This window comes from Capricornis sumatraensis, chromosome 17 (assembly GCF_032405125.1).
Source record: "Capricornis sumatraensis isolate serow.1 chromosome 17, serow.2, whole genome shotgun sequence".
Taxonomy (NCBI): domain Eukaryota; kingdom Metazoa; phylum Chordata; class Mammalia; order Artiodactyla; family Bovidae; genus Capricornis; species Capricornis sumatraensis.
Genome location: NC_091085.1, coordinates 71,098,610 through 71,120,897, shown reverse-complemented (window position 1 = coordinate 71,120,897; position 22,288 = coordinate 71,098,610). Strand labels below are relative to the sequence as shown.

At 52.2% G+C, this 22,288-nt stretch overlaps 1 protein-coding gene across 1 annotated transcript; it reads right to left on the bottom strand.

Moving 5' to 3' along the window:
* Positions 1-5,200: 5,200 nt before the first annotated feature.
* Positions 5,201-20,810, bottom strand: SELPLG (selectin P ligand). Its single transcript, XM_068990062.1, has 2 exons — positions 20,752-20,810; positions 5,201-6,810 (listed from the first exon to the last, which is right to left on the bottom strand). Exon 2 carries the CDS (start codon positions 6,803-6,805, stop codon positions 5,513-5,515), a length of 1,293 nt encoding a protein of 430 aa, XP_068846163.1. The 5' UTR covers positions 6,806-6,810; positions 20,752-20,810; the 3' UTR covers positions 5,201-5,512.
* Positions 20,811-22,288: the final 1,478 nt, after the last annotated feature.

Here is a 22,288-nt window from a genome sequence, read left to right as displayed (position 1 = left end):
TCCCTGGGTCGGGAAGATCCCCTGAAGGAGGGCATGGCTCCCCATGCCAGGATTCTTGCCTGGAGAGTCCCATGGACAGAGGAGCCTGGTGCGCTACAGTCCACAGAGTCACGGAGAGTCGGACACGGCAGCACGAGCACCACCACCACCACCCTGAAGGGGAGCAGGGGGTTGTCCTAAAGCAAAAGCGGGGCAGGGCCGCAGAGCAGGTCCCTCTGAAGAGGCGACATTCACACTGAGACACGAGGGTGAGAAGATGCTGGTCCCGCAGACCTCTGGCGAGAGGGCACTAGGCAGAGAAGCGGCAGGTGCAAAGGACCTGGGGCAGGCGAGTGCGAGGAAGAGAGAACCAGCAGGCTCTTGGGGCCGGAGCCAAGTGACAGTGAGAGGTGACAGCTTTCCTGCCCTCATCCAGCCAACATGTCTGTCAGTGGGTGAGATGGGGGTTCAAACAGGCAGGGTTGGCTTCCAGAAGCTTCGGCTGCTGGCGGGATTAAGGCACCCTACTGTCCTACAGATTCATTTATAGCCAGTGATTTGCTGAGCCGGCCACTGAAGCTCTGGGGGAAATCCCCTGAAGGCCGGAGGGGTCCGGAGGCCAGACACAAGGCAGAACAATCGGTCTCCCAGAAGGACTGCCCCGAAGGAGGGGGCAGCCCGGAAGCAGTGCTGAGACAGGAGGGGACCATGCTTCGCCCCTGGCAGGGCTCATGTGCCTGGGAAAGGGACTGCACCCTCGCCCCTTTGGTGCTCCTGTCTCCTGCCCTAGGCCTATGCCCTTCTGCTCCTTTCCTCAGAAAAGCAGTTCCAAGGCTGCCCCCCTGCCAGGTTCAGCAACAGCATCCTTATTTTGCCAGGCTTAGGCATGGGGCACTGGCTCTGTGGGACCCCGGGGGGCAAAACCTGAGCAATTATGGCTACAGGCTTCCAGCCACCAAGAGGAGACTCAGCAATCAAGCTCCTGGCCGCACAGTTCAGGTTTCCAAACACTTTTGAGAAGGGGAACTCCAACGGGCCCTCACTGCCAAGTGGGAAGAGCAGAATTTCTCCATCTCAGGACCACTGACATTTGGACCAGGCCCTTCTTTGCCTCGGGGGACTGGCCTGTGCACTGTGGGATGTTTGTCGGGGTCCCTGACCACCTACTAGATGCCAGCAATGCTCCCCCAAGTCCTGATAACCAGCTTATCTCCACACATTGCCAGATGTCCCCTGAAGGGGGGCAAAGTTGCCCCCGGGTCAGGACCACCAGCTCAGAGCCTTCCTGTGTGGGCATTCATAGCTAAAGAGTGGATGATTTTACCCACCAGCTGGGGAGACCTGGGACCCCCAGACTTCCTAAATACTTATGATTTTGTTCCGCCCATTGAAAAATATTAGGAAAACACAGGAAAGTCAAAAGAACCAAATAAAATTCACTTATAATCCCATGCTTGGTGGCTAATCTCTCTTAACGATTCGGTGTAGTTCCTTCCAGTCATTTTTTCTGTATTTGATAATCCTAAAAACTACAGTTTATGGAGGATGAATCTTGTGCTTAGGCATCAGGTAAGACTTGGCTGAGTGGCAGGCAGGGGGCGGGTATGGAGGAGGGTTTGGGGAGCCTTTGTCCAGAATGACTGTCAGATGAAGCACCCGCAGGGCTGGCAGCAACCCCCCTCCAAAGGGACAAGAGTAAATTTAGCATGCCACCCCCTGTCCCCCATTTCCTGTCTACCCTCCTTCCTTCCCTACTGCCAGAGCTGAAGTCAGCGGAGTCTGGTTTCTCAGCAGTGCAACTTGCTGAAGCCAGTGGTCCAGCTTTCTGAACCTCAGTTTCCCTAGCAGAGAAGTGGGGTAATAATTGTCATCACCGCACAGGCTGTTGTGAGACCTGAATGCGATGAGGCAGATAAAGCATTTGACGTGGGGCTGGGTATAGACGGAGTGCCCAGGAAATGCCAGCGCCTTGCTGCAGCCACCTCTCTCCGTCTTGCATCCCAGGTCTGCTGTGTGCCTGCTCTCTGCAAGCTGGGTTCAACTGTGTCGTCCTGGGGCTTCCCTAGCGGCTCAGACAGTAAAGAATCTGCCTGCAATGAAGGAGACCCAGGTTCGATCCCTGGGTCAGGAAGATCCCCTGGGGAAGGGATTGGCTACCCACTCCAGTATTCTTGCCTGGAGAATCCCAGGGACAGAGGAAAGCCTGGCAGGCTGCAGTCCATGGGGTTGGAAAGAACTGGACATGACTGAGCCACTAACTAACAGGTCCCAATGCCTTCTCTCAGCAACTGGGAGCCACAAAGGGTGACTGAGGGGGACTTCCAGACGCCAGGACAGGTCAGCAGGAGTGGGAGTTTGGGGCATGGGATTCCCCCAGAGCCCCGCTATGATCTCAAGGACCACGTGACTTAGTGGTAAGAATGTGGCTTTCTGATTCAAGCCTAGATTCCAATCTCAGATCCTCATGTACGATCTGAGACATGTGACTGCACTTCTCTGAGCCTCAGTTTCCTCTTCTGTGAAATGGCAAGAATCCCAGTTCCTCCTTCATAGGCTGTACGAGGGGATCCATGGAGACATAGCAGATATTCGTGCTCAGTGGATGGATGGGGCAATTCACGGGGCAAGGGAGGTCCAGACAAGTGGAAGGACGCACTAGGAAGCAGGAGCTGGCCTCTATCAGTCTCAGATCCAGCTGTCAAATTTTCAGAATTATTTGAACCAGTTGTTACATAAAATTAAATTACATTATGTTAAAAACCAAGGTCTTCAATCTTAAAACTCATCGCTTCCTCTTGATCTTACTACGTCCTATCTACGCCATTGGCGTTATTTACATTTTTTGTATGACCTACCGGATAAATGGCTGGTTGCTCAAAATCAGCCATGGGAGTATTTACAGCAAATAAATTGGCAAGCACTGCAAATCGTGCTTTGGGCACCAATCCACCTGAGAAGCCAGTTGGTAAATATATACCAGCACCCAACTGGGTTTGGAGCTCGGATCTGGCTCCATTCCTCCTTCATCCTCCGAGACTGGACCAAGCGAAGCGCCAGGCTGCCCTTGGCTCCACTAGCTGGTGGTGGGCGCCCCCTGGTGGCATCGTCAAGCATTTGCCATCTCCGCTGCTGACGAATCCTGCACCTTGAAGGGAGGGCTGCAGAGAAGCGGTCCTCTTCCGGTAAAGACGGAAAACCAACGTGCGGGAGCAGAGGCGCTCGCCGGGGCCCTTAAGGGAGCCCGGAGACCTGCTCCTTGCCGAGACGGACGGGGTAGCAAAGTCCCAGAGGAACTGCTGAAATGTCCCCCAAGTCCTCCAGCCTCTGGGGCCCCACCCCAGTGATGTGGAATCCACCAGCTGAGTTTTCTGATCCCTGATAAAGGGGAAGTGAAACACTGTTGCTGTCTTAGGAACCCGCCTTCTGCAGGGTTGTCCGTCCTCGCCCATGGCGGATAGCCCGCTCCACCAGCGCCCCAACCAAAGCACCTTGAACACACCTTCCGGTGTATCACAGCTGTTGTAGAGGTTCAAGGGCAAGGGGGCAGGGGGGAACAGAACCAGGTAGTTCTCCGCTTATCCCTGACTCTGTTCCCTATGGCCCTGTTGCTTTTCGTGTTCCTGCTGCCTTCCCCCCATCCCTCTCTCTGAGTTGCAGCCAACACCCCCGCTTCCCCTGCCCCAGTTCGATCTTTTCTTTGAATTCATTCTCTGCAGGTTATGCCACGGAGTGGAGGAGGTCCTGAATTCCCAAAGAGGCCCTTGGAGGCATTTTTCTAGAAGAGAAAAAGTCCCCTGAGATGAATGTTCTAGAAGGTAGAAGTGTGTGTGTGTGTGTGTGTGTGTGTGTGTTTCCTTCCCCGTGTACAGAAATGACTAAAAGGCATTAGGAAGCAAAGATCAAAAGTCTGAAACCCTGGCTCAGCCATGTCAGGAAGTAAACCACACCCTTCTCCTCTCTAAGGCTTTGGCTTCCTGATCTGACCCTGAGTCCCCCTGGGTTTCAGTGCTTAAATAGGGCCACTCGCTGTCCTAATCTGCTGGAGCTGAAAGCCTTATATCCCATTGATATAGGACTTTCAGTGCTGAAACCAGGAAAGTCTCAGGACATCTGGTCACCCTACACTGAAGTCAGGGACAAGCTAACTTATAGATCCTGACCCAGCCTGCTGCCTTAAACAAAGTTTCAATAGAATTCAGCTAAACCCCTTCATCCGTGACGCAGAGTCAATCGTGGCCTTCGTGCCAGGATGCCAGAGTTGAGAAGATGCAACAGAGACCACGTGAGCTGCCAAACCTAAGATATTTATGATCTTGCCCTTTAAGAAAAAGTTTACAGGGCCCCAGACTCTCTCTGCTGGAGAAGGAAATGGCACCCCACACCAGTATCCTTGCCTGGAGAATCCCACGGACAGAGGAGCCTGGCAGGTTACAGTCCAGGCAGTTGCAAAGAGTCGGACACGACTGAAGTGACTTCACTTCACTTCTTCAAACTCTGTAAGACAACCAGTCAGTTGTAGGAAGGCCTTGTGGGGTGTACCCAGGCTCCCCCTGTGAGGAGGGGGCCACTGGGTGTTAAGGGGAGATGAGCCTCATGCAGAACAGAGAAGGGTCAGGGTGGGCTTCTGGGGTGCATGGCATTGACGTTTAGAGGGGGTATCTGGCGGAGATTTGGGGTGCGGGGGGACCAAATTCTGCAGGCTTGAACTGTGTCATGGGTAGCACTGGGCAAAGTGGTTCCTGGGGCCAGCAGCCTGAACCCCTTGCCCAGCGCCCAAGGATACACCAAGGTGCCCCCTGAAGTAACCTTAATAGCCTGTGCAGGGGGCTTCCTAAGGGCCCTGGGGCTGGGGGAACAGCAAAAGGACCCACTCCCCACCTGAAGGAGGCAGCTTGAAGCATTCACTCAGCCATCACTTGTTCACCACCAAACATTTACTGAGCGTCTGTGCCATCGTGGGCCCTGAGCTAGGCCCCGGAGACCTCTGTGAGCACCTCAAGACCCCGGGGGGAGGCGAGGGAGGCCAGGATGGGGTTAGGCTGTCACTAGACAACAGCTTGTAGGTCCCCAGAGTCCCCTAAGGAACCTGCCCAGCCCCCACAGCTCACTGTGGGTTCCCCAAGAGATTCCCCAACTGAGGGGGGATGACAGGAAGTGAACTGAGGAATCCAGTGCCGAGTGCCGCCTTCCTGTGCCGTGGCCGTAGAAGGAAAGGGTCGCGGGCATGGCGGCAGGGACAAACTCTGAGCCCCCCTGGGTGCGTGAGCATGAGACTCCAGCGGCCGGGGAACGGAGGCATTAGAGGGAGCCCAGGACACACGGGGGCTGGGCAGGGAGCTGGGGGGTCGCCTGCAGCCTCTACTGGAGGTTCTGTTTGCCAGGCCTGCTTCGGTGCCTGGAGCCTGGCTGCTCTCAGTCCTGTGTGTGGCGGCCCGGGTCCCCGCCCTGAAGATTCCCGTCTCCCGGGGGATCCAAGGCAGTCCGACCCGCAGCTTAGAGCCTCGGCATGGGCCCCGGCTCAGCAGCTCGGCAGCTAAGGGAGGAAGCTGCGCAGGGTGAGGTCATCCCCTTCACGGTCCTCCCCCGGCCCTGCCTTCCGGCCCTGGTCCTTGGCCTTGGGCAGGTCCCCGTTGGGCGTGGGAGCGGGCCCCTCGCCCCCCTCGGGCAGCAGAGACGAGATGCAGACCATCTCGCTGGGGGAGTAATCGCGCACGGGGTACAGGTGGTTCTTGCGGGAGAGGCGGATGGCCAGCACCACGGTGCACACGAGGAAGATGGTGGCCACCAGGGCCAGGATGAGGATGGCCAGCAGACACTGCTTCACGGGGCCCGGGTCCGGCAGGCCCTCCACGGGGATCGGGGCCACAGAGCTCCCAGTGAAGTCATCAGACCAGTCGCCAGCTGCCACAGTGGTGCCCTTGGGAGTATCAGAGGCCACGGGAAGGGCTGTGGTTAGGCCCCTGGTGGTAGCAGGTCTCGTGGGCAGGGCCTCCACAGTGGTTGGATCTGTGGGCAGGGCTGGTATGGTAGTGGGCTCCCTGAAAGGGGCTTCTGTGGTGGCTGGTTCCGTGGGCAGAGTCTCTATGATTTTGGGTTCTGTGGACAGGGACTCTGTGGGCATGGGTTCTGTGGACAGGGCCTCTGTAAGCCTGGGTTCCGTGGACAGGGCCTCTGTGGGTGTGGGTTCTGTGGACGGGGCCTCTGTGGGCACGGGTTCTGTGGACAGGGCCTCTGTGGGCACAGGTTCTGTGGACAGGGCCTCTGTGGGCACGGGTTCTGTGGACAGGGCCTCTGTAAGCCTGGGTTCCGTGGACGGGGCCTCTGTAAGCCTGGGTTCTGTGGACGGGGCCTCTGTGGGCGCGGGTTCTGTGGACAGGGCTTCTGTGGCTGCAGCCAGCTCTGTGGACAGATCCTTCATTTTGGGAGGGATTTCAGTGACCAGTTCTCTGGTCAGAGAGACCAGTGTGACCAGTTCTGGGCTCAGTCTCTCAGTGGTTGCCCCTGTGGCATTCAGGACAGCAGAGTCCCTTGTGGACATCTCTAGAATGAATAATTTAGGTGTCGTAGGCCCTGCAGACTCTCTCTGCCCCAGCGTTGCCACCATAGGCAGAAAGTTGGGGACCTCGGTGCTATCGTCAAGCATCTCCGGAGGGTCTGTTTGTACTACATAGTCATAGTCTGATTCATCGTCTTCTGGGAGTCCCCCATCATCACCTGGGTATAGGGGGCCTGGGGCCGTCACGGTTTCATTCTTGCTGGTCTCCGCCAGCTGGAGGCTGCTGCGAGGGCCCAGCAGGGCCAGAAGCAGCAGGAGTTGCAGAAGCATGGCACCTGGAGGGGGACATGGACAACGGGACGTCAGGAGAGCTACACCCCTGGGCCCACCAAGCGCCCTTGACTGTGACCCTGAACAGCCACAGCTGGTAACACATCTGGTCTGGGACATCCTCACCCCCCAGCACACGCCTGGTGCACAGATGCCCCTCCACAAATAGCAGCTATTACTACTTACCAGCATCAGTGAATCCACCTGGGGGCGCTCTTCAACTCCCTTGACCCAGTGCACACAAATGTATTAATATTTGCCTCAGACCTCCCTGGTGGTCCAGTGGTTAAGAATTCACCCGCCAGTGCAGGAGACACAGGTTCAATCCCTGGTCTGGGAAGATTCCATGTCGCCACTGGGCAACTAAGCCTGCGCACCACGTCTACTGAACCTGTGCTCCAGAGCCCCTGAGCAACCGCTACGGAGCCCACACTCCACGTCTGCGGAAGCCTGCGAGCCGGAGAGCCTGTGCTCTGTGACGGAAGAAGCCGCCGCAACGGGAAGCCTGCACATCACGACTGGAGGGCAGCCCCCCATCCCGTTCGTCAAAACTAGAGAAAGTCCACGTGCGGCAGCAAAGACCCCGTGCAGTGTGGACAAGACAGTCTACTGAGGCGTGGAAAGATACCGTTAGCTCTTCTACTTACAGGAACTTCTACGTCACTTAACTTCTATTTCTGTACACGTTTACAGTGTCTCATGAGCACAGCGGTACCTGTATACAATTTGTAATATAGCAATGTACCTATCGTGTCCATCGATGGGGCAAGAGTTTGGTGACCGCGGGACTACAGGATAAAGATGCTCGCTTGGCCCTCTGAGGCCTCTTGGAGTGTGACGCTGACTCCTCTCTCTGCACCCCTCTGTTCCAGTTCCCCTTATCTTGGCTCCCATCCCACACAACCCTGGCCTGGCCCTCAGACTCTCAGTCTTCCCATCCTTTCTCAATGTGTTGGCTTGATCCAGTTCCCTTTGGGTAGGTCCTCGCTCACATGATGGGGATGACAGCACCTACCTGTAGACTACCGTGAGGATAAAATGAGGTGATACCTACAAAGCTCTTAGCGTTTTGCTCCCATCTCCAGCTTCTGCAAATAGCAGCTACTTTGGTTCTTTCGGTAAATCTATCCTGTAAGTCCTCAAGGGCTCAGAGCCATCAACTGCTCTATCTGGGGCCAGGAGAAAAACTCAAATCTGTTGTGAACAGCCTGTCCTCAGGGAGCTGACAGTCATCTCGTTTGCCTGTGGGTAGCAAAAGTGACTGTCTGTCTTCGTGTCACCCCTCAGCCTCCCTCCGAACCAGGGAGCCAGAAAGGGCAGTGCCTCTCTCTTTGGCCGTCTGATTGGTCTTTCTTCCTGGCCTTGTGAACACTCATGCCTCCTGGGTTTCTCTCTCTCCCTTTATTCTGCCCCTGGCAGTGGCTGCTATTTGTGGGATTCAAAATCTTGCAGCTGAGAATCCTGTGGTGACCAACACCTGTGTTTTGGGGTGAGATTCCTCGATTCCCTGACATAGTACCCTTTAGCAATATGCAATCTAAGGTACTATGGAAGGGGCCAGGTTGTGGTCCCCAAGATGGACTTTCCCCCCAACCCACCCCATCACACAGAGGCAGCCCAGGGCAGAGGAGGGAACACTGAGCTGCTGTGTAAACTGAGCAGATTGCTTTACCAAGTCTGAGCCTCAGTTTCCTTATCTGTAAGATGGGCAGTATTGTCTCAAAGATGAGAACTGAATGAAATGCTGCAGGAAGGTCCCCTGATGCTGGCATCCAGCAGGGGGCTACGGACGGAGGAGCAGAGGAGATGAGGGGTGCCTCTGACTCAGGAGGGTACGGAGGTGGCGACCTCCCTACCTCCCCACGTCAGGGAAGCTGCAAAGACCTGTGTGAGAGCAGAGACCTCCCTGCCTGTTCGGGATGCAACAGGGAGCACTGGGAAAAGCCAATATCTCCCTTCCTGGGACTAAGCCAACCAGCTCATCCTAGAGTGGAGCAGAGCCTGGATAATTTCCAAAACTTTTCCTTGTTTTTTTTTTTTTTTTTCAGTTGGAGTGTAATTGATTTTACAATGTCGGGTTAGTTTCAGGTGTACAACAAGGTGATTCCAGTATACATCTGTCGATACATATATCTATTTTTTCAAAGCATTTTCTCATTGTGCTTTCCTTGTACTTCATGTAATTCAGAGCAGCGAGCAGTTGTTCATCGTTTGTTGAATGTCTGTAACTCACTCACAGACCCTCTGCTTCTAGACTCAATTCAGCCTCTCCCATGTTAGTTAAAATTACAATGGTTCCTAAAATACCAGTCTGATCTTACTTTAAAATAATTTCTTAAACTAAACAATGATATTTGCACCAGACACATCTGGCTCTGACAGATATCCTCATTTTACTGAGGAGGGATGAAGCTCAGAGAAGTAGAGCGACTTGCCCAAACAGCTGCCAAGTCGCGGAGACAAGATTTAAAGCTAGCGAGAACTCAGGAAGGCTTTGTGGAGAGACCTAGCTGAGAGGGCAGAAGGAGCAAAGGCTTGGAACACAGCTTAGCTTGGTGGGTTTGTGCCTGCCACTGGGGACCCAGTTAGGAGAGGGAGGGCAAAGAAGGAATCAGGAGGACCTTGAAGGCCGTAACACCCAGAAAGTTTGGTGCTCTCTGCACTGGGTACTGTGCAGGGCACAAGGTTGAGAGCACAGATTTTGAGGTCCAACAAAAGGATGTTCAAGTCTCAGCTCTGTCCCTTACAAGTGAAATCACCTTGACTCAGATCTTTGCCTTTCTGAGCCTCAGTTTCATCATCTGTAAAATGGGAACAACAAACGCCACCCATCTCATTGGGTTTTGGGGAGAATGCAATGAGATAATGAATTCAAAAATGCCAGCTTGCAGCTCATGCTTAATAAGTGTGTCATACACGTGCGCACACACACAGTCTTTGCCTCTGCATTTGCCTTTGGGAGGCAGACATTCTTTGCACCTTGGGAAAGAGTATATGGCCTAACCTTGGCCCCACTTTCCTGATGGCAGGGGACTTTAAGAAGAAGCCATGTTTAGGACATATTTCGTAACTATGAGCTTGGGCACTACCCCCACTATCCCCACTTGGGCAGTGCTCGGTTCCTGGAAGGCAGAGCTCTCAGCTACTTCCTGGAAGCAGAAAGGGAGAAGCAAAAGCAGAAGACCCAACCCACTGGCACCTGGGTCAGGGAGGGACCTGGGTGAGTCAGGGAGGTTGGGAGGGTGCCATGGAAGGGGCCAGGTTGTGGTTCCCAAGGTGGGCTCTCCCCCTGCACCCATCCCTTCACACGGAGGCAGCCTGGGGTGGAAGAGAGACCACTGAGCTGCTGTATAACCTAAGCAGATCGTTTTACCAAGTCTGAGCCTCAGTTTCCTCATCTGTAAGATGGGTAGTATTGTCTCAAAGATGAGAACCGAACGAGATGCTGCAGGGAGGTCCCCTGATGCTGGCATCCAGCAGGGGGCTACGGACAGAGGTGGGGGAGGGCCTTTTGACTCAGGAAGGGTACGGAGGTGGCGACCTCCCTACCTCCCTAAGTTACGGAAGCTGCCAAGATCTGTGTGAGAGCAGAGACTTCCCTGCCTGTTCGGGATGCAACAGGGAGCACTGGGAAAAGCCAGTATCTCCCTGCCTGGGCCTAAGCCAACCAGCTCATCCCAAGTGTTCCCAGTGTTAGCACTGACCATCCCTCGTCCCCATCAGTCTCAGGCAATCCAGGACCCTGGGACCTACCATACTGTTGGCTTCAAGGGAAAGGTTACCGGGGACACAGCAGCCTGGAGCCAGGCTGCAGCTGGGCAGGCCTCACCCATATGACTGAAACCCACACGGTTCCCAGGGCTCTGTGACTCCAAAGAGCCTCGCGGGTAACAAGGAGAGGAGCAGAGTGCAAGCACCATCTGTGGCAGGTAGAATAATGACTTTCATCCCTGCCTGGACACGTGTACCCTAACGAAGCAACGTGGTATAAACCCCCACTGTGGACGGATCGTTTCACTACCTCATCATCTGGGGGCCCGTTCGTCTATGCCCCCAGCGCTGGCCGCTCTGGTTCCTGTTACACAGATAAGGCAAGGCTGAGGGCGGTGAAGCCATTTCCTTCAGCCCCCACCTTTTGCCTCTTCTCTCCTCTGATGGCAGGAAAATAGTCACCGGAGAGGGGTGGGTGGGGCACAGAGAGAGGGGCAGAGAGATGCCACATCCTATTTGTGTTGTCGCTTGCCCGACGGAGGCGGTCAGACACTGCCCGTTTCCTTCCACCCTAAACTGGGGTACTTCTGCCTGAGCCGCACTCAGGCAGTGCAGACTAGCGAGCTGCCGGGGGGCACCCCCACCCCATCCTCACGCTCTGCACAGCTGCCCTGGACCACTCAGGAAAGACGCTCATGGGACTCAAGAAGTTTGGGACCTCCCAGCTGGAATCCTGAATACCAGCATTCAAAAGCTTGAAATCTGAGGATCTGAAGGATGGAACATTTCAGGGTGTGGGTTGAGCAGCCTCAAGAGAGGGGATCCAGTGGAGACCCAGGTGTCACCCCCCACACACACACCCTGATATCCCAGCTCAGGTCTGAGTCCTGCTGGACTGGACATGTGATCAAGGAGGACCCTGTGGGGCCTTCTTAGGACATACACCGCACCCCTCCTCCCCCCCGGAGATTCTCTGCTTTAGCTCTTCCCTGAAATACCTAGATAACAGTACCTGATGCACATTTCCTGAGTTGTTTTACAGAGGCTAGCCCTTCTCCCACCAGGCGGATGAACACATAGCCCCCAGACCTGGCACCTGAGGCTTGATGTTGTTAACCTCTGTGATGCTGCCCTGTTACCTAACCATAAACCAATCAGAACTGTGCAACTCTCCTCCTTCCCTCATCTGGCCTTGAAAAATGCTTTGCAGGACTTCCCTGGTGGTCCAGTGGTTAAGACTTCTCCTTTCAAAGCAGAGGCTGTGGGTTCGATCCTTGGAGAGCTTAGATCCCACATGCCTTGCAGCCCAAAAAATTAAAAAATAGAAACAGAAGCATGCATTGTAACTAATTCAATAAAGACTAAACATGGTGCACACCAAAAAAGATCTTTAAAAAAATAAACGTGCTTTGCAAAGGCTCGTAGGGGAGTTCCGGCTTTTTGAGCCCTAGCTGTCCTAGACTCCTTGTCTGTTACCCTGCAGTAAACACTGACTTTTCCTCCCTAACAACATGGTGTCAGTAGACTGGCTTGACTGCACACGAGACAGCGGACCGCAGTTTTGGTAACAGGCAGGCCCTGGCCCTGCTCAGGATCAAATCCAGTATCAAACCAGATCCAGTCCCACCTCTGTCACATACAAGCTGTGTGACCTTGGGCAACTGAACCCACCTCTCTGAGCCATGAGTTCCTTATCTGGAATACAAGATTCCAGTAGCGCCTATGCTTTGTGGGGTTGTTACGGGTTGAAGTGAGCTGGTCCAGGCTGAATATTTAGTACCTGATAGGACTCACTAGAGGCCAGCTGCTGTCATCATCATTCTGCACGGAAGGTCATATCCCTGAAAAATCTGCAAGCCTGGGATAGCTGTGACACACTTCTGACCTTGTCAGTCAGAAAGAGCCAGGGCCAGAAGCCCCTGAAGCCTGGGTACCCTACACAGCGTCAGTCTCCTGCGGTTTGTGAATCACATGTACCTAGTGTAGACAATGCCCGGAGCACTGTTCTAAGAGCTATGCATGAATTATTAGCTCACTCAGGCCCCACAGCCTCCTCATATTAACCCCATGTGAAATGTGGGGAAACTGAGGCTCACCTGGTGCTTAGAACCACATGGCCAGTAAGAGAAGGAGCAGGAATTTGAACCTGGGTGGTCTTGCTCCAGAGCCCACCTCATAGTCACAGCTCCGTACCACCTGTGAACCAGGCCTGGACATTCTCTGGAGCCAGAATAAATGCTGCTTCCTCCAAGAAGCCCTCCCAGATTGCCCAGGCATGATTAGTGTGGGTGTTTAAACCTTTTTTAAAAAATGCTTATTTACTTTCAAAACATTCATTCCCATCAGTCCATAAATGCTAAATAGGAACCAGAGACTCTTATGACTCATGCTACATGCCCAGGGCTTAGCAGACAGACAGGTGCTTGGTAGGTGCTGTGGTATTGGTCCCTCGGAGCGCAGGCAGCATGGCCGGCCACCTCCTTCAGACCGCAAGTCTCCAGTGGATGCCCAGTCCCCACAGGCCTGGCATCCTGGGGGCTCATCAAAGGCGTGCTGCAGGAGTGGACACCAAAGTGAGACCTGGGAACAGGCTTGCAGCTGCACAGGACGTGCATTCTGCAGGCTTTTGGCCTCACATGTGCCATCCTGCGCTTCCCAACCTTTTCTTATCAGTTACCCTAGTGCTATTAAGACATTACGCACGTGTGCTCAGTTGCTTCAGCTGTGTCCGACTCTGCGGCCCCACGGACTGCAGTCCACTAGGCTCCTCTGTCCATGGGATTATCCAGGTGAGAATACCGGAGGGGGCAGCCGGGCTTCCCTGGTGGCTCAGGCAGTAAAGGATCTGCCTGCAATGCAGGAGACCCCAGTTCCTTCCCTGGGTCAGGAGGATCCCCTGGAGAATTCCACGGACAGAGGAGCTTGGCTGGCTACAATCCATGGGGTCACAAAGAGTCTGACACGACTGAGTGACTAATATTTTCATTTTTTTCATACCTGGTGAATGTTATGTGGACCTTTACAGGGACACAAACCATGGTGACATCTAAGGTTTGGTTTTTGCCTTCCTCTCATCCTCCAAAACACCCAGCTCTGGGAACTTCCCCAGTGGTTTTAGTGGTGAAGACTCCAAAACAGTGCAAGCAGCGTGGGTTCAATCCTGGTTGGGGAACTAAGATCCCACAGGCCCCTCCAGTGTGGACAAAAAAAATGCAAAAAAAAAAAACCCTCAAGTCTCAACTGTCGTACCCAGATTTGCTGGTCTGGTAACAGAGGAGGTGAGGTCCTTCCACAAATGAATTCACTGAGACCTACACTTGGTTTTAGCTTAAGAACTGACAATTTTCAGAGGCTATCTTTAGACAGACAGATGGACCAACACACAAACACACACACACACCAGCCATCCTGTAACAGAAGAACAAGCCTGACTCCACCTTGTCTGCCTTTAAAAGATGGGGGATGTTTCAAATATCTCCAAAAAGAGTCTTCTGGGGGTGCATTTTGGGTAAGTGAGTGGTCTGATTACAGCTACGCTGCTGCTGCTGCTAAGTTGCATCAGTCGTGTCCGACTCTGTGCGACCCCACAGACGGCAGCCCACCAGGCTCCCCCATCCCTGCGATTCTCCAGGCAAGAGCACTGGAGTGGCTTGCCATTTCCTTCTCCAATGCATGAAAGTGAAAAGTGAAAGTGAAGTCGCTCTGTCGTGTCCGACTCTTAGTGACCCCGTGGACTGCAGCCTACCAGGCTCCTCCGTCCATGGGATTTTCCAGGCAAGAGTACTGGAGTGGGGTGCCATTGCCTTCTCTGGATTACAGCTATGAACCCATGACTAAGAGGAAGAGGACATTGTACTGTAATGGTGTGGGGCCACTGTACCTATTAGGATCTGAGAAACACTGGCCTTTGAATGGCTCTCTAAATTACAATACAATCGTGAAATTAGAGCCATTCTGTGAAGAAGTGGGGAAGAATGATAAAATCCCCTCTGTGCAAACAATTGTATCAGGATGAGAAAAGTCCTACAGTTGTTGCCTTATACAGGCTTTTCAAAGGCTTGATAAGAAGCCCAAGGGGAAACCTGTGTGACAGGAAGAAAAGGAAAGGAAGGAGACGGAAGCCACGCTGCCCCCGAGCTGAAGTGCTCCTCTGGCGGAGCTGGCTGTCCCAGCCGCTGCAGCCACTATGCCAACATATCCACTCCCACTGCCCCCCATTCTTCTTGCTCCAGCCCCACTTCCCAACACTGGGGCTCGGGAAGTGGTTGGACTGGTTCCCTCTCCTTAAAGGGATCAGTTATCTTTCTGGGCACTGGAACCTGGTCTGGTGTCACTTTCCAAGACCCAACACGGCACCCAGTTTGGACCGGGAGCACTCCCAGAGCAGGGCAATTACCCCATAGAGGGCATAAATGAAAAAGGCCAGCTGGCTGGGTTTCTATGGATGCACAGACCCTTCTCAACCTTGGATTTATTTAACTGGACAACCCTCTTTATAGGGAGGATTCTTTCCAAAGGACAGAATTGTTTTGCTACCCATTAACTACTTGAACAGACATACACAGTCTTTTCAATATGATCTTCATAGGCGATGAAAGGAGAAAGGTCACTGATCAGGCCAGGAAAGAAGCATACCAGCTCCACCTGATGGACCCGAATGGTGCACCCAAAGCCCGCTTGGCAGCACCCACAGCTGAACCAGACTGGGAGCCTTAGCCGGGGAGCAATGTCCATTTTTGCTTGTTTCTGGCCATGCCGCACAGCATGCGGACCTTAATTCCCGACCAGAGATCAAACCCGGAGCCACAGAAGTGAAACACTGAGTCCTGACCACGGAGCCCCCAGGGATTCCCAAAGCCCTTATTAGAGCACTACCCGTAAGTGCATCTCGGCAGGGCTTCAAAAAGGGGTCCCAAAACAAGAGTTTGAAAAAGTTCAAGAAATTCAGCACAAATCAAACGAAGGCCTCTCTAAATCTGGTGGAAGAATTTATCAGACTCTATAAAGATGCAAATCCCGAGGGCCCCAAAATCACTAGAAACGAAGGAAAAGGGAAACTTTATGGGGCGACGTGCCCCAGATACCAGGAGAAAGTTGTAAAAATTAGACGATGCCTTTAGAATGAACGCTCAGTCGGTAGACGTTGCTTTTGAGGTGTTCAACAGTGAGAGCCAACACAGACAGAAGAGGACCACGGTGAGATGCTCTTTTCCTAACGGCTGTGTTGGACTCCTGGAAGACGGGAGGCTCTCAGAAAGGTAAGCCAGCACTACGTCCGAAACAATGGACTTATTATAAAGAGAAAGGACACTGGGGAGGAGAACGCCTGAAATTAAAGAAAAAGAGGGCTAAAGACATGGGAGCAAGCTAAATGTTCACTGACAAATGAATGGATAAAGATGTGGTGTGCACACGTGTATATATATATACAGACACACATAAAAAGGAATGCATTTGAGTCAGTTCTAATGAGGTGGATGAACCTAGAACCTATTATACAGAGTGAAGTGAGTCAGAAAGAGAAAGATAAATACCATATTCTAAGACATATAAACCGGAGAAGGCGATGGCAACCCACTCCAGTACTCTTCCCAGGAAGGTCCCATGGATGGAGGAGCCTGCAGTAGGCTGCAGTCCACGGGATCGCTAGGAGTTGGACACTACTTCACTTTCACTTTTCACTTTCATGCATCGGAGAAGGAAATGGCAACCCACTCCAGTATTCTTGCCTGGAGAATCCCAGGGACGGGAGAGCCAGGTGGGCTGCCGTCTATGGGGTCGCACAGAGTCGGACACGACTGAAGCGACTTAGCAGTAGCAGCAGCAGCAGCAGCAAGACATATATACAGAATCTAGAAAAATGGTACTGAAGAATTTATTTACAGGGCAGCAGTGGAGAAACAGACACAGAGAACAGACTTAGGAACATGGGGAGAGGGGAGGAGAGGGTGGGATGTATGGAAAGAGTAACATGGAAACTTACACTACCATATGCAAAATGGATAGCCAACAGGAATTTGCTGTCTGGCTCAGGAAACTCAAACAGGGCCTCTGTATCAACCTAGAGGGGTGGGATGAGGAGGGAGATGGGAGTAAGTTTCAAAAGGGAGGGGATATATGTATACCTATGGCTGATTCAGGTTGAGGTTTGACAGAAACAGCAAAGTTCTGTAAAGCAATTATTCTTCAATAAAAAATAAATTACTTAAAAAAAAGACGTGGTGTGTACATGTGTATTGCATACACACATACACAATGGAATACTACTCAGCCATTAAAAAAGAACAAAATAATGCCAGTTGTAACAATATGCATGGACCTAGAGATTATCCTACTAAGTGAAGTAAGCTATATAGAGAAAGAAAAATATATCATTTATTTGTGGAATCTCAAAATAAAAGATACAAAATAAACTTTTTATAAAACAGAAATAGACCTACAGATATAGAAAACAAATCTATGGTTACTAAAGGGAAAGGGGGTTGGGAAGGAATAAGAATATGCAATTAACATTTATATATACTGCTATATATAAAATCAACAACAAGAACCTGCTGTATAGTACAGAGAGCTATACTGAGTATTTTGTAATAACCTATACACGGAAAAGAATCTGGAAAAGGATATAGACAAATATATGCATAATTGAATCACTGTATTATATACTTGAAAACAACACAATGTTGTAAACCAACTATACTTCAGTAAAAAAAAGTTTTTAAAGGAGGGCTAGAAGTGGACACGACTGAAGTGACTTAGCAGCAGCAGCAACAGCAGAAGTGGATAGGAAAGGATAGGAGTGGGGCCTATCAGACGGACGGTAGAGAGGGAAGAATGTTCAGGTGATGAATGAGGAGGCCTGAGGCTCCTCAATTCAGATATCCCCACCGGAGCCCCGGGTAAAACTGACGATGAGTAGCAAACTGGTTGATTTTCTGTAGACACGGGGGAAACAAACTCCATAGTAAACCCTCAGTTTAGTTGTTGAAAAGACCCTGATGCTGGGCAAGATTGAGGGCCGGAGGAGAAGGGGACGAGAGAGGATGATGGTGGAATGGCATCACCGACTCAATGGACATGAGTTTGAGTAAACTCTGGGAGCTGGTGATGGACAGGGAGGCCTGGCGTGCTGCAGTCCATGGGATCACAAAGAGCTGGACATGACTGAGCAACTGAACTGAACTGAAACCCTCAGTTAGCACAGAGAACCTCCCAGTCTACCTGAGTCACTGGGGTGTCAGGGGAAGTACAGAGATGATCATTTTCACAACCACTGGAAGGCCAACTAGGAAATCTGATATTAAAATATAGTTTCTTGTACATGCCTGAATTCCTTATCCTCATCCTAGGCCAAGATCACCTCTGTAAACTAAATGCTCAAGTGACGTTTTCCGACAGGACCGCTAGATATCAGAGTCCCACCAAAACCTGCTTTGAAACCTACAGGGGACTCTCCTAGAAAACTCAGAAAAATGGACAAAACTTAGATGATCTTCCTGAGGTCTACAGAAAGGTAAGACCAGAAGTATGGGCCAATGGCGTCCCAAGAAAGGCAAATTATCCCCCAATCTGTATTGCTTAACATCAGTGACAGAGCGCTTGCTTCTATCTACAAATGTAAGCCCAGTATCACATTGACTGGAAACTACTCATGTACCGAGGGATAAGGCCTTGCCAGTTGCCTTGCAATGGATTAGAGTGGTTCCCAGAAGCAAGCTTAAATTAAGCCCTTTTGAAATATTGGATTCCTGGTATTCTCCTGACCAGGAAAGCCTGTAGCCAATAGGTCCACAGACTCGGCCTTGCAATCCATTAGATCTTAAGTTGCTGTTTCAAGTCAGCCTCCTACCATATAAGTAATGAGGACTTCACTCTCTCATTTCACTGGTACTTGCTGGAAAGGAAATGCTTTAATCAAGCTCTGTCCAAGTGTGGCCAACAGGGGAAATATACAAAGATAGCACATGGCAGAGCAGCCTCGGTGCCCTCAAGTGCTAGAGTTTATATATAGGTAAAGTGGAATTATACATATATACACACACATGTGTGTGTTCAAGTGCTTGTCTAAGTGTGCATACAGGCTCACTCAGTGGTGTCCAACTGTTTGTGCCGCTATGGACTGTAACCTGCCAGGTTCCTCTGTCCATGGGATTCTCCAGGTGAGAGAATTGGAGTAGGTTGCCATTTCCTCCTCCAAGGGATCTTCCCAACTCAGAAATCAAACCCACGTCTCCTTCAGGTTCTGCACTGGCAGGCTGAGCCACCTGGGAAGTCCGCTTGTCTAAGTGTGGCAGAACTGTAAAAAGGCGGGGCAGTGTCCTCACGATGCAAACGGCTCATGCTCGGCCTAGGACTTGGGAACACTTCCAGTTTCAAGGTGATACATTCCATTCCACCATCACCCCTTCCTTGCTCTTGTTCAGCAGGAAGTAGCCAGGGCCAATCCCTCCCTTCCAGGGCCGGGTGCCTTCTCATCCCCACCCTCCATCCCTATGGTAGTACTGTGGCCTTTCTCAACTTGACCCTCCCCTCCCCCAACCCCCACCCCTCCCCCAACCCCCACCCCTCCCCCACCCTCCCCACCCCCACCGCCGCCAACACTGTGGAATGGACACGGACAGTAGGGAACTGTAACAGGGGAGAGCAGACCTGACTCCACGTTAGACCTATTCCTTTAGCTCTAACCTTTGTATTCGGTTGCCTCTGGTTAGGCCTTCTGGCTCTGCACTTTTGTAAAGAAAAAAAAAAAAAAAAGTGTCACCTATAGCCAGAAATACACATACTGTTTCTCAAGGCTCTGCCTCCCAGACTTGACTTTTAAAGGTATAACAGTTTTCCATTCATATAGAGATGAAAAAGTTGCCGAACAAAAAATGACAATTGTCTTGATAGAGGTTTATAGGAACACCGTGACCAGAACCACTGTGCATAGCTGCAAGAACAAAGGATTCCAACTCCAAGAAGTTTGCATCAACCAGCCACCCTACCGCTCCCCTTTTAGTATAAAAGAAGCCTGGATCCTAACTCAGGTAGGATGGTTCTTTGGGACACTAGAGGGCCATCTTCTCAGCCAACTGGCTTTCCGGATAAAGTTGCTCTTCCTTATACCAACACCTTGTCTCTCGATGGACTGTCCTGTCCTGCAGTGAGCAGCGCAACCGGTAACAATCCTATTTCCTTCTAGCCGGAGTCCACCCCCACCCTCTGCCTGCTCCAGCTCAGCAAAAGGAGACCGAGACCAAAACCTGGGATCTCTGTGGGCCCCAGATGGGGCCACCACAAGTGCAAGCCTAGCCACCTCCCAGCCGTGCCGCCAAGGGCAGCTGCTTCACCCCTCTAAGCCTTGGTTTCTTCATCTGTTGAAAGGGGGCACAGAGTTCTCAGATGACTCCCTGACCTCTCTGAAGGCCGAGGTTCCCAGGCGGTGCTCACCTTGCAGCCCAGCCCATTCAGTTTCAGTCTCCCGAGTCTGCCGGCCAAGCCCAGTGAGGAAGACGTCTACCATGCAGGGTGTGGCCTGCCTGAGGCAAGGGGAGCCACATTCTGAGAAAAAAAGATTTCCAGGCAACCAAAGCCTACCGGCCCCGATCCTTTCCTTGTCTCTGTGTATGTTTGTGTATAGGGGGACACTGCTTGAGCCACCAGCCCCCCACCATGCCCTTATATGCCCCTAAAGCACTCCAGACACAAAACAGGAATATTCTCATCATTATTCTGACTTTCTCTTTTGCTAGCAGTAGTTTCTTAATTCTAATATTTTAATAATTTGCTGTGCACACGCATCCCTTCCTCAGTCCTATAAAAATGTGAAGAACACAGGTCTGAAAAATGCTATTTTAAATGGATCCACAGCCTGAGCAAATCTCTTCTCTGGGCCTTGGTTTCCCACCCATGAAGGGGTAGGATGATTTTTAGGGAAACATTCCTGATTTCTCCATTAAAAAAAAAAATTCACAGTAACCCCCAAGCCAGCAGTTGCTGGCAAAACTCGTGGGAAGGGACAGATGAAAGTTGAGGGGGGTAGGACCCAGAAGAGACAGCAGAATTAAGCTATGAACTCTACGCACACCTCAATCCCGAGTGCCCAGAGTGCTGGGATGCCCTTTCCAGCGGCTGCAGCTCAGGCCCTGCCCGGGGCTGGCCCCCGCCCTGCCCTTGTCTGTCAGGCAGGCCTGCTGGCCCCTGGGGACTCTACCACCCAGCCACTCCCCGTGGTTTTGCAAGCTGGCACTTACCGTGCTCAGCAGACCATGGGACAGCCACCTCGTGGGCCCAGGAGAAGTGGTTCCTCTGCTTTAGCGACAAGGACCCAGCCTGTGCTGCCGAGCACAGCTGTGGCACCCCTGCCGTGGCCTTGGATTGCGCCAACCCCCAATGGCCGTGTGTAAAAGACGGAAGCGAGAGTGTGGTTACTCAAAGCCACATGACAGCCCACACCCCCTTGTTTGTGACAGCTTAGGAGACGTTGATCAAGCCTGGTGGGGAGTGGGAGACAGGGCCCCTCGGAGCCTGAGGTCACTCTCAGGTTCCTGTAACCGTGAAAGCACCTCGAACCACATGGGAACTTGTGGGGGAGTAGCTGGGAGGAGGCTCAAGTTGAGAAGGGCCACAGTATTACCACGGGGATGGAGGGTGGGGATGCGAAGGCACCCCGCCCTGCAAGGGAGGGATTGACCAGATGCAAAGGAGTATGGTTCTCGATTCTTGGCCAAGACAAGAATTGGGGGTGGGGGAGATTCAAATCACAGATCTTCCTGAGCTTTGCAAATCAAATGTAACCATTCTTTGGAGATCCAAGAATCTCTCGAAGGCGCCCAAGTGGTCCTTTTAGCTGTAATCAAGAACCTCTCTGGGGAGACAGACTGCAAATCCATGAGGGCAGGTTCTGTCTGTTTTCCCTTTCCTGTTTTGGTTCTTTAGCCAATTCTGACACCCCACCATCTTTGCTCTGAGACCCTAAGGCAAGTAATTTTGGGCTCTGGCCTTCTTGAGGCTGTTCATCTGATGAGAAAGCCAGCAAGTAAACAAGTAAACAGATCATTAGGACAGAGTGGTGTGGTCATGCCACCCCTGGATGAGCCAGGGAGGGGCCTCAAACCTACCTTGGGCAGGGGAGGGAGTTGACATGAGACTCTTCCAAGGAGAAGTGGCCACTGAGAGGACAAGTAGCCCAGGGAGAAGGCAACATCCCAAGGAGAGCACAGAGCTGGGAGCCCAGGCTGGGAGGCCTGAGAATGCAGACTCTCAAGGAGGGCAAGGAACAGGGAGGGCTGCCTTCCAGGGTCTGCCCAGTGCCTTTATATTAATACAAGGTGGGGCTCAGGACACATGCACAGAGAGGACCACATTCTGGTTTGTCTTAAACTGAAAATCAGAGCCCCAGTGGGTGTTCACATGACAGAATCTCGATCACTTTGGGAAGCTACAGCCAGAAGGGGACCCAAACACACTCAGTCTGTACAGGCAGGGAACCTGAAGCCCCCAAAGAAGAACGGAGACACTCAGAGATTCTTGCTCCTCCCCAGCAGGTGTGGGAACAGCCAGCCCTCACAGGCAGGGGCTGAGAAACTCTGAACGCCTCACCCAGGGGAGGAAGGACATGCCCCGATCATAAGCATTCCAGATATTAATACATCTCTTCCGGCCGGGGTTCACAAGCCCGTTGGAGGCGGGGCAGTCCCTCTGCTAGGCTCAGCCCCAGATGTCCACTTCAAACCCCAGGTCATCCCGAACCAGAGCCCATCACCTGGCCCACAGGTATGAAGTCAATGA